The 17,085-nt window shown below is 34.7% G+C and overlaps 1 protein-coding gene across 1 annotated transcript in view; it reads right to left on the bottom strand.

The window, feature by feature from the left end:
• Positions 1-17,085, bottom strand: part of LOC150086629 (transforming growth factor-beta-induced protein ig-h3-like) — a 214,030-nt gene that overhangs the window by 30,695 nt on the left and 166,250 nt on the right. The window contains exon 8 of the mRNA XM_090372208.1: positions 1,901-2,038. Within this exon, the coding sequence (XP_090228334.1) occupies positions 1,901-2,038 (138 nt within the window). The remainder of the gene's footprint in view (positions 1-1,900; positions 2,039-17,085) is intronic.

Consider the following 17,085-nt stretch of genomic DNA (forward strand, 5'->3'; position numbering starts at 1 on the left):
GTGATGCTTTCATAATTAGCCTCAATGGTTCGATGCACTCACTTGCAGCTTCCCTTAAAATTATAGGCTACTGATAATAGTATGAATTTTTCCAGCTAGGTGGTGAGGGAGTATGCTTTCACAGTAGTTTGTCTTTATGACTATGCCATGTCATCACTTGTTGAATTAGGCACATATATGAAGCTGTTTAGCAAAAAAGTGTGCACTACATACTATGATTTGAAAGTAATGATGATTCAAATAGTTTGCATCATGTTCTGTTTCAAGCTTGGTAAAACAGCTTAAGAAACACATAACAGCTTCCAAAGAAGATGCTTTATTAAAAGCAGAAACATTCAGATGATTTTTAAGATTCAAAGAAAGGCAAACTTCTGTGGAAGACAAAGAACATTCTGGATGACCATTGGCAAGTAGATAAAATGAAAATGTTGAAAAGGTTTGAGAGTTAATCATCAAGAAAAACAATTCACTATTCATGATTTGCACATAAAACTGAATTTTTCTTTCTGAATCTTTTTGAAATTTTATTGGAAGATGTGAGCGGTATGGAATCACTGCCAAGTTTGACAACAAACTCAAACCCTGTGATGAAGCCGTGTTTATGAGCAGGATCCAGAATCAAAAACAGCAGCTCCATAGTTGTGACATACAAAGTGACAAAAGCCCTATCCTCCCTGCTCATCTCCTTTAAGTGAATATGAATTGATAAAAGGAATAATAAACCCAATTTTTATCCAAATTCATGGAATTCTTTCACACTGATTTTCAGTCCTTTCTTTTCCCAAACTAAGAAAGATAGACTGAATCCATCCAGTTATTAACCAGTCTTGCCAGCTACTTAGGTAAAATTCTATAAAAGATGGCTCATGGCTAGCTTATTCAGTACTTGAAAACAAAACTTATTAAAATTCAGTGTGGTATCTGGAAAAAACTTCTTATTAGCCTAATGATTAAAGCTGAACTGAACTGAACTGAGCTGAACATCCAAAATACATTGCTACGATATGCTGGGATACAGAAAAGGAATTTGACACAAGGGACAAATGGGCTTGTTGTACTGGGATCCATGGTAAATGATGATTAAGTGTTAGCCAGTAAAATAATTTAATCATCATTTGACACAAGGGATTAAAAACCAGTTCTCAGTGCTAATCCAAAGCTTTCCCAAAAATAAGCACTCCAGATATGATACAAAAAATTCTAGTCCTTTGCCCAAGAGGAAGAAGCTCCAGAGGGTTCAGTACTTAGTATAACTTTATTTGCAATTAAATAAAGCAAATGAGATACAATATATATCACAAACTACTGAAATATACCTTTGTGCTGATGACCTTATCATAAACAGAATGTGTACCACTGACAGACAACTAAAAATTTAAACAAAATAGGGTATCCAATGACAAATGATGAAAACTGCATCTATAAACAGAAAACTACTATCATACACTTCTGCAAAAATGCAAATAACACCCAGTTCCTGAACTACAACTAGGAAGCTATCATATTCCTCACTCTTAGCACCAGATTTTTGGAGCATATAGCAAACATACAAAACTAGTTGCTTCAATAAGATGAATATTCTTAGAACTGTGTTATCTATGATGTAGAGATCTGATTGCTACAGCTTACTCCAGCTATATGAAACCATAATTAGCCTTATGAAATCCCAGTGATGCATAAACATTGAATGAAATATTCTTCACAGAAGCCTAACTACCATGCCTGCAACTAAAAACCTAAATTTTATGCTGATTCAGAACATGGTCTGAAGCTATCCCAGACAATCAGGATGTGATTGGATAAAGAAACTAGACTCAAGAAATTCAGAATATTAACAACACCAGTATTTGTACAACAACCTTGATTATATTCATAAAAAATATATTAAATACATGCTTACTATCTACACATTTTTGTCCATTTTCCAGTCTCTTCATTAATATTTGATTGGAATAAAATGCTGAATCAGGAGGGGCAAACACTGTAAAATTTCCTCTTGCATTGCGTAGCGTTTGCACAAGGCCTGCTTGACTAATAACTACAATAAAGATGATACAAATAATTATTTAGTTATAATTTGTTTAACGTTTTATTTCCTGGAAAAAAAATTTCATATATATAAAATTTATAAAATAGTATTAATTCTTTAAATATTGCGAGAAAGATACGTGGGAATTTACGGTTAATTCTATAAATGCTAGTAAAAAGTACTGAGTAAAAGATGCTTTAACTCCACATGAGTTGTGACGTGTTAGTTTATTGAGTATTGAACTGCATCCCCATATACTTCAGATATTTAAAGATGTGGTGTTAAGTGAAAATTAGCCCCACACTCAACCACAATACAATCCTGCTATAATGTTGACTGATTTGCTAATTTCACCTATGCTACAGATTTAAATAATAAAATGCATTGGGCATAGTTCAATATACAATTAAGGAACAACTGTAACTCACACTTATGGGAAGTTGTGTGTTTTATTCAATGATTTGTACTTAGCATTTACAGAATTAATAGTTAAATTATAAGTTATAATAGTAAAATGATAATTAGCAACAATTAATATAATAATTAGTAATTAGTTAATACTTAATTATTAATTCAAATAGAATTATTTCAGCATTTGTAATTTTTTAATGATACATATTGTTTCAAGAATTATTATTATTATTATTATTATTATTATTAGCCATATGATGCAAGGAAGCCTGAGGCTTATGCTGCACCAGCCAAAAAAAAAAAAAAAAAAAAAAAAAATTCTGAATTACCGAGAGAGAGAGAGAGAGAGAGAGAGAGAGAGAGAAAACAAGAGTCACAAGTAGAAGGGAATCACCAAGAAAGAGAAGAATGATGATATCCAGCTCAGGACCCTGGGTGTGCCAAGCCCATACTCACCAGATGTGAGCCCCCCCGAATATATTACTCTCACATACATAACAGAGTTGTGTATCCAAGATATAATTTTCATATAAAATAATTGTTACAAATAAAAAAATAAGCATAATTTATTATTATTAAATGTGCACAATTTATTGCTATTTATTTCATCATAATAGTTACACCTGGAAATGCAAAATGAGGATACAAATGACAACCAAGCTTCCAAAATTGTTATATATCACACAATTGTTAAACTGTTACACTGATTTCCAGCAATGCAATGATTGCTGAAAAATGTCACTGAAATGTAACGATTCACCATCCTATCAGGGGCTCACATCTGGTGAGTATGGGCTTGGCACACCCAGGGTCCTGAGCTGGATGTCATCATTCTTCTCTCTCTCTTGGTGATTCCCTTCTGATTCTTGTTCTCTCTCTCTCTCTCTCTCTCTCAGGGTAATTCAGAAATTTTTTTTAAGCTGGTGCAGCATAAGCCTCAGGCTTCCTTGCACCATATGCTAATAATAATAATAATAATAATAATAATAATAATAATAATAATAATATCTTTATCCTATTTACAAATTAAGAATTTGTTAATTGGCTTACAAATTTGTAAATGTGCACACCTCATTTATGTAGTATCAATAGCCTCAATAACAATTGACACTATGAAATACTAGCCCTCTCTCTCTAGATTTGATTAACAGACTTTTCAAATATAATCTATTTTCTGGCTCTATGGCTCAAATATCCAAACACTGTAGACAAAATATTTGTACATTGCAGAGCATTTTCCATATATGGCTGCCAAGTTACAGGTCTTAAGTTTTCTAGGCCTGAATCTGGCTAGAGCCTTGTCCTACAGATATCATTATTTAATTAATAAAACAAATTTTACTTTCTCTAATTTTTACAAATATATCTAACCAATTAGTTGGGGGTCTCCAAATTGATCTGAACTACTTGGTTCCATAATACTATTATATGTTTACCATAAATGGAATATGGTGGAACTTTACTGATTCCAGGAATAATGCTCCTGAATATCTCTGTAACTATGAAAAAGTTAGATTATGTTCCTAGTTTACAAGGTATTTTTGTATAACATATATTTTATACATAGTGACCAGCCATAGTGATCTTTTCAGCAATGCAATGATTGCTGAAAAATATCACTGAAATGTAAGGATTTGCCATCCTACTAAATGATATTAGCATATCCCTAATGCTGAGAAAAAGCATAAAAAACACATAATTTTTTATCATTTCTGTGTTTGTATTCACACATTGCACATTCACCATAAGTGTATCTCTTTCATGTTCTAGTACTTAGTAAGCATACTAGAACCCAAATTTAACAGTTGTGTGTGTTTATGTTAAACATTCTTCTGACATATGAATGTTTCTTCATTAGAAAAAAGGCAGCTCAGACAGTCATCATTTTCTTCTTCTGTCTTCATGCACAGAAAAATAGAAAATCAAAATCAAGGCTGTTTATCAGCTTCAGTAATGATGTGTTATACCATCTGCAGCTTAAAGGGCTTTTATTCCAATTTTCCAAAAACACCTTATGAACAGGAGATAGAGGAATACTCACTTCTTATGCAGACAACTAACACTTTAGGGAGGTATAAGAATGTCTCTCACCTGAGAGGTTCACAACTGTTCCTTAGATTGACTTTCTCAACACTTCTGGTCTCTTTAAATTGATTACACCACTACTCAATATAAAAAAAATTATGACAACCAACAGATAATAAAATTTTAATAAATAAAAAAGAAGAAATTAAAATACATAAAATTGAAATAACAAATATACTGATAAAATAGATAAAGCTGAAAAAAATGATTGAATAAGGATTCCATTCCTGGAATCCTTATTCAATGATAGCATTAAATGTGCTAAAACATACATAAGAAGCTTTTGGAGTGCAGTGCTCCTTTAACACTTAAAAGAACAGTATGCATAAAACTTAATTAGAAGGGCAGATGTGTGCTCCTAACATTGGCATTAGCATTAGCAGAGACATATGATGCAAGAAAGCAAGCTTATGCAGCATTAGCCAAAAAAAAAAAAAAATTCCTATTTCACCCCTCCATTTGTTCCAAATGCCTGTCCAGCTCAGCCTTAAATTTATTTAGGCTATTAGCGTCCACAACAAAAGACGGAAGCCTGTTCCACCAATCAACTACCTGCTGGCTAAAGGCAAATTTCTGCACCTCTATTCTATAATTATTTTTCCTCAATTTGAAACTGTGCCTCCTCAGGTTCTTAGTCTGAGCAAGAGGAAGAATCCCAACATATGTTAGGTGTACACATTAATACAAACTAGTGTGCTTTTATTTTAGTGTGCTTAATGCCATCATTTTTCAGTTTTATCTTTCTTTATTCTTGAAAAGTGGTTATATTCATCAAATTAAATGCCAGATTGTGGGAAAACTATCAATTGTATCTCAGAACACAAGGGACAATTTTGCATGTTCCTCACTGACTGAATACTATTAGAGCACTTAATCTGTGCTCTAATATTGAAATTTTAGATGACTCCCATAATTTCTGCCACTATTCATGGTTAGAAGCAATCCATATTTGTGCACCTGGTCCCATAATAATCAAAAATGAGGGTCTGCATACACTGCATTATGGAAGCAATAATTTTACACTGTGATGAGTGGTAGCAAATTCATTAAAATTCAGCCAGTGTACAACATCATGCCTTTCCAGAGTCTAAAGAGTGATTCTTTTCTGTTCTTCTCCCCTACTCTCCCCATTCTTTTCTTCCCTTAGGGAGTTTTTTTCTCCTTTCCTTTCTTTCATTTCTCCTTCTCTCTTCTTCTTTCCTTTCTCCTTCTCTCTTCTCCTTTCCTTTCTTTCATTTCTCCTCTCTTCTCCTTTCCTTTCTTTCATTTTTCCTCTCTTCTCCTTTCTTTTCTTTCCACTTTTATTTCTCTTCCCCTATCTTTTCCACTTCTGTTTCAAATCTTTTGGTTCTTTTAACTTAATTCCTCTCCCTCTTTATTCTTATGCCATGCACAATCCATACCAATCTGTGTGTAATACGTTAAGTAATATGTCTCTTTTATTTAAGTTTTATGTTATATCATTCTTTTAAATTGAAAAAGAAACTTCACTCTGAAAGATTTTTATCTATGATTTAGCAGTTTTAATGCCACTGTTTTTTTCAGATTTAACTGTTTTTAATCTACTTTAACTGGTTTATCTATTTTATCAGTATATTTGCCATTTTAATTTTTATTTCACACCATCTGAGATGTGTGCGTATATGTATATTATGACTAATTTTATTTAATTTTTATTTGTTTTTTATTAAAATTTTATTTATCTGCTATTTATTCAGTCATCTCAAAAATTTTTATATTAGGCCTATTCCTTATGCCCAAGGCCTTTTTTTTATTATATTGCTCCTAAATTCATACAGCACTTGCATCACAAATGGGCGCCTCCGTAGCCAGGTAGGAAGGAGCAGCAGTGCGTAGCACACACTTCTTGATTAGACCAGGGTTCGAGCCCATCACCACCAAATACAGAGGATGCAGAAAGGTCAGGGAATGATCACCGCATATTCCAGGAGCAATATGGCCTTAGCTGCTAATGCTCCTAAAAACCAAACAACAACAACAAACAGCATCACAAACTTAAACTGGATATACCATAAAACAACTGTGCTTTCAGTCAAATTAACATATTTTTGAAATTGACTGCCATACAACACCTAGCAGCATAGTCATGAGATATGTGAATATATGTATGAAAATGTTTGGCATGAAATGTCGAATACAACATTTTATGTTTAGAAACCACACATTCTAATATGGAATAAAAATTTAAAAATTTGAAATACTAGTATCCTTTTGTAGAAACTCTACACATAATAAATAACAGATACAGTAGAACATCAATCATCCAGAATAAAAAGCATCAAATGCTTTCTGGATAAATGAATGTCAGGCCCCTTCTGATTTTTTTGAATAATCAATGAAAAATATTTTAAAAGGTATACACTTATTATTCTGTATTTTCACTTCCTATTTATTTAAAATTTAGTTGAAGTTTCAATTTAGAATTTAAATTTGATATATTTAAGAGGTATGTATACATATACTGTTCAGATATACAAAAGTCATTCAAAAGAAAACCACAAAAGTTAAATAAAATTTGTATTTCACAAACAACAAGGAAACTATGCATGTCAGTCTTCAATATAGTCCCAGTTAGGTTTGGCACACTTCCTCCAATGCTGCACTAATTCCTAGATTTCTCAAGAGAAGCTTTTTGATTGCCACTGAAGCCATTTGTGCATTGCCAACTTGACTTCATCTAACAAGAATTGGCATCCTCTTATTGCATTTCTTCTTAGCCAACAGAGGTGACAATGATATGAAACTAAGTCTGGCGAATATTGGAAGGGGGGGGGAATATCTCAAATTCCACTCCTGTATCTGACTCACTATAGGATGGATATGCATGCCTGCAGCACTCACTATTGTGCTGCAGGCATGCATCTGAAGACAGCAAAGCAATCAGCATCCTTATTTTTTTTTAATTTCTGGCTTTAACTGGTTCAAAAGCACATTATAGCATTTGTTACTCATCACCATTTCTCCTTTCTCTCCAGATAATGTTCCAGAATCACTCCTTTATGAACCCAGAATATAGTGAGTGAGTAATGCTTTCCCAGCTGATGATTGGCCATGGACTTTTTTCAATTAAAGCAAGCCTGCATGGTGGTGCTACTATGAACTTGCTTGTTTGCTTCCTGGTGTGTAAGAGTGCACCCAAAATTCATCTCTAGTCACTATGTATTCTAAGAAAACATCTCCTTCATGTTTGTACCATCCAAGAAGCATGGTATGAAGCACCTATTAATCATCATCCATTCACTTCTGGTGTTGAACATTTAGAATTCATCAAGCACACCCTTTTTGAAAGTGAAACTCTTCACTAATGATAGTATGCACTGAACCAATACTAATTTCATACACTGTGTCAATTTATTCAATAGTAATTCAATGGGTTTCCTCATACAAGTTCTTTCATAGCTTCTATAACTTCTAGTGTGTCACAACAAAATGTGTTTGCCTCAATTGTAGAGAATCCTCAACACTTTCGATACCATCCTTAAACTTATTCACCCAATTATAGACTTGCCATTAACTCATGCATGCATGCTTTACAATATTGAGTTGGCATTCTGTAATAAATTTTAGTAGGTTTTATTCATTAAAAAAGGCCTCTGTGGTCAGGTCAGGAAGTATATCCATAAAATTGGATAGATTTCCTGACCACAATTTCCTCCTTGAAATAATTTCGACAGATATAGGAAATAATTTCAACAATATGAAATAGGTTCAAAAACTCAGATATGTGCTTAAAAAGTTCTCATCACCCTCAGTTTTCAAATATTGTAGGTTAATGACTGAAAACCAAGATCTGTAGTTGGTTTAATCATCTTTTCCATCTATTTTATCTTCTAGAATTTTTTTCTAGTTGTAGAAAGCTCCTATTCAGAGGCTTTCTACAACTAGAAAAAAATTCTCGAATGTTGTAGAAAGCTCCTATTAAGAACTTTCTACAATATTCAAGAATGTTTTGGAATATTAGAGATATTTTTACATGTGGAAGAAAGGTCAGGATGTGTCTGGAAGGCTCTAGAACTTTCAATGGAGTTCTCTAGAAACATTGTGAGCCTTCTAGAAACTTCCCTACCAGTATATATATGAGTGGGTTCTGCACTAAACAAGCATTTTCATATTTCAAAAAGTGTATGAGTTTCATAGAGCAAGTGGTGAAAACAGTGAATAAGCGTTTTAGTGAATTAGTGTTTTTAAACAAGTGTTGTGTGCATAAGTGTAAATTGTAAACTGTTTAAATTAGAAATAAAAATCTACAATTTCTTAATTGTGTTCTTATGTGTGTGTACCTCAACTGTACATGAAATATGTTGCATTCTTGCCAAAATAAGCCTGATAGCTTTTGCTACATTTGTGGAGAAGTGGTATTAAAATCACAGCAGAAGCTACTATCACAACTTGTGAGAAAAGCCTATGGAGATTCGTTTTCCGACCCAAATGAGAGTCAACTTTTCAACTCTTGATATTGCAAAGCCACATCTAATCATGAAGGCAGAATTAAATGAGTTGGACCTCTCCAAAACCAAGGCTCAATTACTAGGATCATGGCTTCAGCAGTGGAGTCTTCTTGAAAAGGACGTCAAGGTTTCTTTTTATAGGAAGAGGCAATCTAACATAATGACTTTTAGCATTAGTTGAGGCATATGATGCAAGAAAGAAAGTGTATACAGCATCAGCCAAAAAAAAAAACTTCCCATTCCACCCATCCAGTCACTCCAAAAGACTCTATTTTGGATGTAAGCTTGGAGATAAAGATAAAGTATGGGCTCCAAAGATTTCCTGTAGCTCGTGTTCAAGGACATTAACAGGCTGGCTTAGAGCTAGTTATAAATCAACGGCTTTTGCTGTTCTGGTGATGTGGAAGGAACCTTGAGACCACATAAATGATTGTTACTTTTGCATGACTAATATTTCTGGTTTTTCTGGGAAATCCAAGCATAAAGTAGAGTATCCCAACATACCTTCTGCTCTAAGGCCGGTTTCTCACAATGATACAATGCCAGTACCAAAGCCACCAGAAACTTATGGACTTGATTCTCATTTGGGTCGGAAAACGAATCTCCAGTAGATGTAGAACCTAGAATGAGTACAGATCCAAACTTTTCAACTCTTGATATTGCAAAGCCACATCTAATCATGAAGGCAGAATTAAATGAGTTGGACCTCTCCAAAACCAAGGCTCAATTACTAGGATCACGGCTTCAGCAGTGGAATCTTCTTGAAAAGGACGTCAAGGTTTCTTTTTATAGGAAGAGGCAATCTAACATAATGACTTTTAGCATTAGTTGAGGCATATGATGCAAGAAAGAAAGTGTATACAGCATCAGCCAAAAAAAAAACTTCCCATTCCACCCATCCAGTCACTCCAAATGTTTGTCTAATTCAGCCTTGAATTTATTTAAGCTATCAACTTCCACAACAAATGATGGAAGTCTGTTCCAGCAATCAACTACCCACTGGCTAAAGGCAAACTTCTGCACATCTATTCTTCAACTGTCTTTCCTCAGTTTTAACCTATGCATCCTCAGGTTCTTAATTTGAGCAAGCGGAAGTATACTGTCAGTATTGAGTCTGCTCAAACCATTCAAGGCCTTATATACCTCAATCAGATCACTTTGAAGGTGCCTAGTCTCCAGATGCGCTGTAACTTGCAGAACTTAAGCCTTTCTTCATAAGAGCACCTCTTTGTTCCTTTCACCAATGTTGTTGCCTTATTACTCCATGGATGGTGCTTTGGTTTATTGTGAAATAAACCAAATACTGTGAAATAAAACCAGGAATTAATGAAAGAGTTATCATCTGGAGCATGTCCCTGAGAAGTGGAGGCTTTTAATTGATTCATCCAAGGTCAGTTTGAAAGCAGTTTTACTCCATAATAGAAATATTTATCCATCTATACCATTTGGCCCATCCAGTTTACATGAAGGAAACATGAGAACCTATAAGTTCTTTTGCAAAAAATATGCTATCAAGAATACAAATGGAATGTCTGTGCTGGCCTAAAAGTGGTAACTTTGCTGACGGGGTTGCAAGGCAGATACACTAAATACTGCTGCTTTTTATGTGAGGTGGACAGCCAAGTGAAAGATTGTCACTACAGGGTAAAAAAAATGGCCAGACCATTCAGGCCAGAAAAATGTAGCATATCCTCCTTTGGTGGATAAGTCAAAAATCTATTTACCTCAATTGCATATGAAACTAAGTTTATAAAAATATTTGTTTCACTGTAATTTTGAAAAAATTACAGTGAAATTGTGGATGAGCTAATTTTAGTGTACAGAGAATTAGGATGCAACATGTCGTTAAAGCTTCATTTCCTACATTCTCATTTAGATTTTTTTCCTGAAAACTTGGGAGGGTCTCCAATGAACATGGTGAAAGGTTTCACCAAGATATTTCTCAAATGGAAAAAATATACCAGGGAAAATAGAGTCCAAATATATTGGCAGACTACTTTTGGAATCTCATATGGGTCGATTATAAAAGGGAAAAAAAATATAACAAAATAAGTGTTTTGTTATCAGATAAACATTTTTGTAAATAGAATAAGGTTAATAGACCCACTGTTCAATATTTAGTATTGTATGTAACATTTTCTTAAAATATATGAAATCTTTTTTATTAGAAAAACTTTAATCCCTTCTTTAATCCCTAAGTTTTTTTTTTTACTTTAATTAAAGTAAAAAACTTTAATCCCTTCTTCCTTAAAGTTGGTGGGTGTTACAGCAATACGGTTACCATATTTGAATTCAGAAACATCAAATCTACAAGAATCACTCCCAAATTTTAATAGGGAGTGAAATAAATGTTTTTTTTTTTTGCTGACCAGTAGGTATGTAACTACCTAGGTATATAACTGCAAAGATGCCACCATCTTGAAAACTGACTGTTTCCAAATAAAGTTGGCAGATGGTTCCATGTGGGAACTCAGTGTTACCAGCAGAATTTGATCAATAATCTTTCATAAGATTATTATCAATTTCTGCATAATATGCATTAAAATGCAAATTTTAATGCAAAAAAAAATTATTTGTGCACCCCTGAGAAGTTTCGCTGTACCTCATTTAAAACACCTCTGCATGGATGAGATGAGCATCATCCAATATCAACAGCACTTTTCTTTTCCTATCAATTTCTTTCTGATATTTTTCAACTCTGGATATAAAGACAATTACGTACCATTCCTGAAAAACTTCAGTACCCACCTGAGCATCTTGCTGATCTTTGTAATATAACCAAGAATGTATTACTTCTCGGAAATATCTTGGGTTTTTTGATTTTCTAGTTATTAGTCGTGGAAATTATGATACAAGAAGCATTTGGATATACTATATTTATCCTTTCTTTTTCATTTTGTGGCTAGGTGCCATCTGCTTGTTTTCTTGATACCAATGTTTTCTGAGGCAAAGATTTCCAAAGAAATGTGATTTAACTGGCACTGTATATAATAGGACTTGTATGTGTTTTTTTTTTTTTTTTTTTGTATAACAAGAAAAATTTTAATGGAAAGACAAAGGCACTGATCTCTCAAAATATAAAAGCACTGTTTTCATTCTTTTCAAAGGAACTAATTTATCAAAATGTAAAGCTACCACCATGTGTTGCCTATATGTTACACTATGAACTTTACTATGAATAATGTAATGTGATGCAATACTTCCCCCCCCACCTCCCCAGACAGCCATTCCAGTGCTTGTTAGTGCCTCATCAGCAGAAGGCTAGTATTACCTACAGGTATCATCTGGAAAGCTCACAGTAATAGTCTTATAATTTGAGGAATCAATGCCTTTGAAAACACTTATTTTTTTTTCAAAATTTGCATGTTCTATAGAAAAATGAAATGGGCTTTGTTACACACAACACACATATATATATATTAAAAATATGCAAATTATGCAAGAAGCTGACCATTTCACTGCACTTGCAAAAAACAAAATTCTTGGACTGTATCAAATTTACTACTTCAGCCACCTTGACAATAATTTATTCTAACGATCTACAATAAATTGCCTAAAAGTAAACTTTGTTTGATTCAACTGTATTTTGCTCCTCAAGGTTTTATATTTGTGCCTCCTTGTTCTTGTTTAACACAGCAAAAATATACCTCCCCTCATTAATTTAAATCCAAGAGTTGCCTGTACAAAGAAACTATGCATGTCAGTCTTCAATGTAGTCCCAGTTAGGTCTGGCACACTTCCTCCAATGCTGTACAAAGTAGACCCACCTTCATAATCATCAGGGAACATTAGAAGGATGGTGGGGTCCCATAGCACCAATCACTGAGGGATTCCACTTGCTACACTAGCACACTCTGGAGAATGCCCATATATGGCCACCCACTATCTCCTTTTCTTAAGCCACCCCAATTCACTTAAGTATCTCACCTGTAATCTAAATTTTCTATAGTTTATACAATAATCTCCTGTGAGAGACAATATTAAAAAATCACTAAATTGTAGGTATATCATATTAAAGTTGTTTCTTGCATCTCACTTTGTTTTATGATTCTTCATAGTAATTAACTAGACTGGTTAGACAAGACTACCCTTCATGAACTCATTTTTTGATCCCTTTGGGATTCCATTCTTATCAAAGTGGCCCTTAACCACAGACCCTGTGATCTCACCCACAGAAGAGGTCAAGCTTCCCAGTCTATAATTTCTCATCACCTATTTAGGTCTTCGCTTATGGATAGGGAAAACATATTGGCATCTCTCTCTAGTCCAAGGAGATTATCCTCAAGTCCAATGATAATCTTATTAATATTAATGGTTTGATACATTCACAAAGTTACTTTAAACATCTTTCTGCTTGTCGTCTTCTCATATCTTGTCACATTTTGGTTCTCTTGATATTATAATATTCCAAATTCAGAACACATTTCATATTTGGCACCTTTCCACTTTTCACATATGAGGAACATGACCATGTTAATAGAACTTTTATTGACATGATCTTTTATTGAAAAATTATAGAAATCAAAAGTTGTCCTCTTCAAAGTACACTTAACAGATAAATATTTAATAAAACAGTTCTGAAAATTCGGCTGGCAGTTTGCTTCCCAACAATCTGTTCATTTATAAAACAAGCACATTCTGGGTTTGGCAGCCAGAACACATTAAGTTGTTGTCAGAAGGTGCAAAGGACTTCGGGACTTGTGATAAAAGCTTGTCTACTGGACATCAAATATTAGATGGTCCATAATTTACCAAACTTATTTCTTTAAGTCATATTTCTTCTGCTATAAGGTATGATACTTCATTAGATTGGATCAGAACACAATCACCTTGATGACACAATGTCAGCAGAACTAGTATTAACATTAGTAGAGGCATATGATGCAAGAAAGCAAGCTTATACAGCATCAGCCAAAAAAAAAAAAAAAAAATCCCATTTCACACATCTATTCGCTCTTAAAGTTTGTCCAGTTCTTCCTTGAATTTCTTTAAGCTATCAACTTCCACAACGACAGATAGCAATTTGTTCCAGCAATCAATTACCTGCTGGCTAAAGGCAAATTTCCGTACATCTATTCCACAACTGTCCTTCCTTGATTTGAACTTATGCCGCCTGTTCAGGTTCGTAATCTGAGCAAGAGGAAGAATCCCATCAGAACTGAGCCTGCTCAACCTAAATCAGATCACCTCACATGTGCCTAGTCTCCAGATGCTGCAATTTGCAGAATTTAAGCCTTTCTTGGTAAGAGAATCCCCTTCGTTCCCTTCACCAATTTTGTTGCACTTCTCTGTACTCATTCTAGCAAGTCTACATCCTTCCTAAAATGAAGTCTCCAGACCTGTATGCAGTAATCAAGGCATGGCCTAACCATTGCTTATACAAAGTGACAATCACCTTCTTTTCCTTACTAGCAAAATTGCCGCATATCATTGACAAGACCCCTTGAGCTGCTCTGGCAGCCTGTCTGCACTGCTGAGAAAACTTCATATCCGACTGCACAATTATCCCAAGGTCTTTTTTATTCTCCACCACCCTGGGTGTAATACCATATAATTGGTACGTTTCTCTGGGATTACTTCTACCCATATGCAGTATTTTGCATTTGTCAATGTTAAACTTCAGTTGCAACTTCTCAGGCCATCTGCCCAACTTTTGTAGATCCAGTTGCAGTAGCATACTGTCATTACTGTCATTAACAACCCTGCCAACCTTTGTATAATCTGCAAACTTCGACATTAAGCCTGATATACCTTCATCAATATCACAGATAAATATACAAAACAACAATGGGCCCAACCCCGAACCATGGGGGATTCCCGAAGGTTCAGTGTTGGGCCCATTGTTGGACTAATAACATTAGTCCACAAAGAGCAGTGTCCATTGATTACTACTCTCTGTCTTTTCCCACTCAACCACCCTTTTATCCATTGTAGCTACTTGCCCGTAATACCATACTGCTCTAATTTGTACAGTAGTCTTCCATGTGCAATAGTATCAAAAGCCTTCCTGAAATCCAAGTAAATGATATCAAAATTATTTTTTCATTCCAGTTCCTTTGTAACCACATCATAGTATCCAATCAAACTGATCAGACAACACTTCCCCTTAACAAACCCATGCTGTGTCTGAATTATTACTGCAGTCTTGTCTAGATAATCTTGCAAAGCTTCTTTAACCAGTGACTCCATAATTTTCCCCGGAGCAGAAGTTAAACTAACTGGTCTGTAATTACATGTGCTGCCCTTTGAATCCCCTTTGTGAATTGGAGGTATATCTGCACATATCCATCCCATGGGGACCTCCCCTGAGTTTAAGGATGCTCTCATAATTATGGCTAAGGGTTTGCTTACTTCCTTTGCTGCCTCCTTCAATATAACTGGATAGATCCCATCCACCTCAGGTCTCTTTCTTATACAGTCAGTCCTCGTATAACACGTGTTTACATTACATGAATTCGATCATACACGATTTATAAATAGGAGAATGATATCTTATATAACACAAACCGAATTCGCTTATACATGATTCGCCTTTGTGTTTACAAGAAATGGCAGTCAAACGCAGAATCACCCAAACTGAACGCAACACGATAGGAATGAAGAGAAGGTTCTGAAAATGTATTTATGTTTTTTATATCAGTGAAGGGGAAACACATTTCATAATAATAACGCAAAAACCAACACAATTCCAGCTATTGGTATAATCGCAAATGCAATTAGATCGAGTTTACTACCAGTTTATAACAGATTCCACTAACAGGAACGCAACTGGAAATTGTCTTTATTGTTTTATGGTAGTAACCCCTAGAAATGTGCTTTAGTAAAATGTGAGGTGTTAATAGAGTTGTCTCTGCCTTTACGGTGTTGTTTATTCAGTTGCTACACGCGCGCAGCTTTGTTTATGTGTATCAAGCGTGCCTCCTTGTTTTGTAATTGTGCTTTATTCCCTAAAAATGAGTAAAATACTTAAAAGGTGTGAAAAGGAAGCGTCCTGGTGAAGACACTGCAGATTCAGAGAGAAAAGGAAAAGCAATATCGATAAACAGAGGCGGACTGGGTCAAAAATTCTTACCCAGGAAAATTTATAGTTACCTCATACTATGGTTTAGGGCGAAAATCACACCGGCCTCGACCCACCGGGGTTTCCTGGCAAGGCTTATGGCTAGTCCGTTTCTGTCGATAGAGAAAAAATATGAAATTGTGAAACGCTTTGAGCGAAATGAAAGACCATGTGATATTGCACGTGCTACAGACCTAAATGAGGCAATGCCGAGAATTACAAAGAATGCAGAGAAAATAAAAACAACTTTCATAGCAGGAACAACTCAAAGTGTAATTAAAATCCATTAGATTAAGACACAAAGAATTGGAAGAGATGGAACGGCTGCCATCTGTTTCGATAGAAAATCAAACAAAAACAAGTTTGCTTAAGATAGAAGCAAAATCATTAGCAATATTTTTTTACGTAATAATCATAATAAAATACTTACGTATTTTACGTAAAGGTTGTTGGGCACCTAACCCTATTTTTCCCATAGGGCCTGTTGTTTATATTTCACGATTTTGCATTGCACGAGGGTTTCTAGGAACACAACTATCGTGCTATACGAGGACTGACTGTATTTAACTTCAACAATTTCTCCTCCACTTTGCCCTCAGTTCTTACAAAATCATTAAGGTCCTTGTTAGAGTTTAATAAGTTTCTGTCCTCCATTTCCCTACAGAATTCCTAATGTTTGAATGTAGATGCAAAATACTCGTTCAATATTTCAGCTATCTAAGCAGGATCATCGACATTTCAACCATCAATATCATGTGGACCTACCAAATTCAACCCCTTCCTTCTAGAGTTTATATAAGTAAAGAAGGCTTTGCTGTTTTTCTTTGCATCCTTTGCCAAAGATTTCTCATAATCTGCCTTCGTTTGCCTAACCTCCTTTGTGACTTGATTACAGACTAGCTTATATCTACCAAAGGCTTCTGTGTGGCCTGATAATTTATATGTATCCCATGCATTTTTCTTCTCTGCCAAGAATCTCATTAGTTCATCTGACATCCATTTAGGCCTAAACCTTGAACAGTATTTCTAAG

Source organism: Mastigoproctus giganteus, chromosome 4 (assembly GCF_048544385.1).
Source record: "Mastigoproctus giganteus isolate SK-2022 chromosome 4, ASM4854438v1, whole genome shotgun sequence".
Lineage (NCBI taxonomy): Eukaryota > Metazoa > Arthropoda > Arachnida > Uropygi > Thelyphonidae > Mastigoproctus > Mastigoproctus giganteus.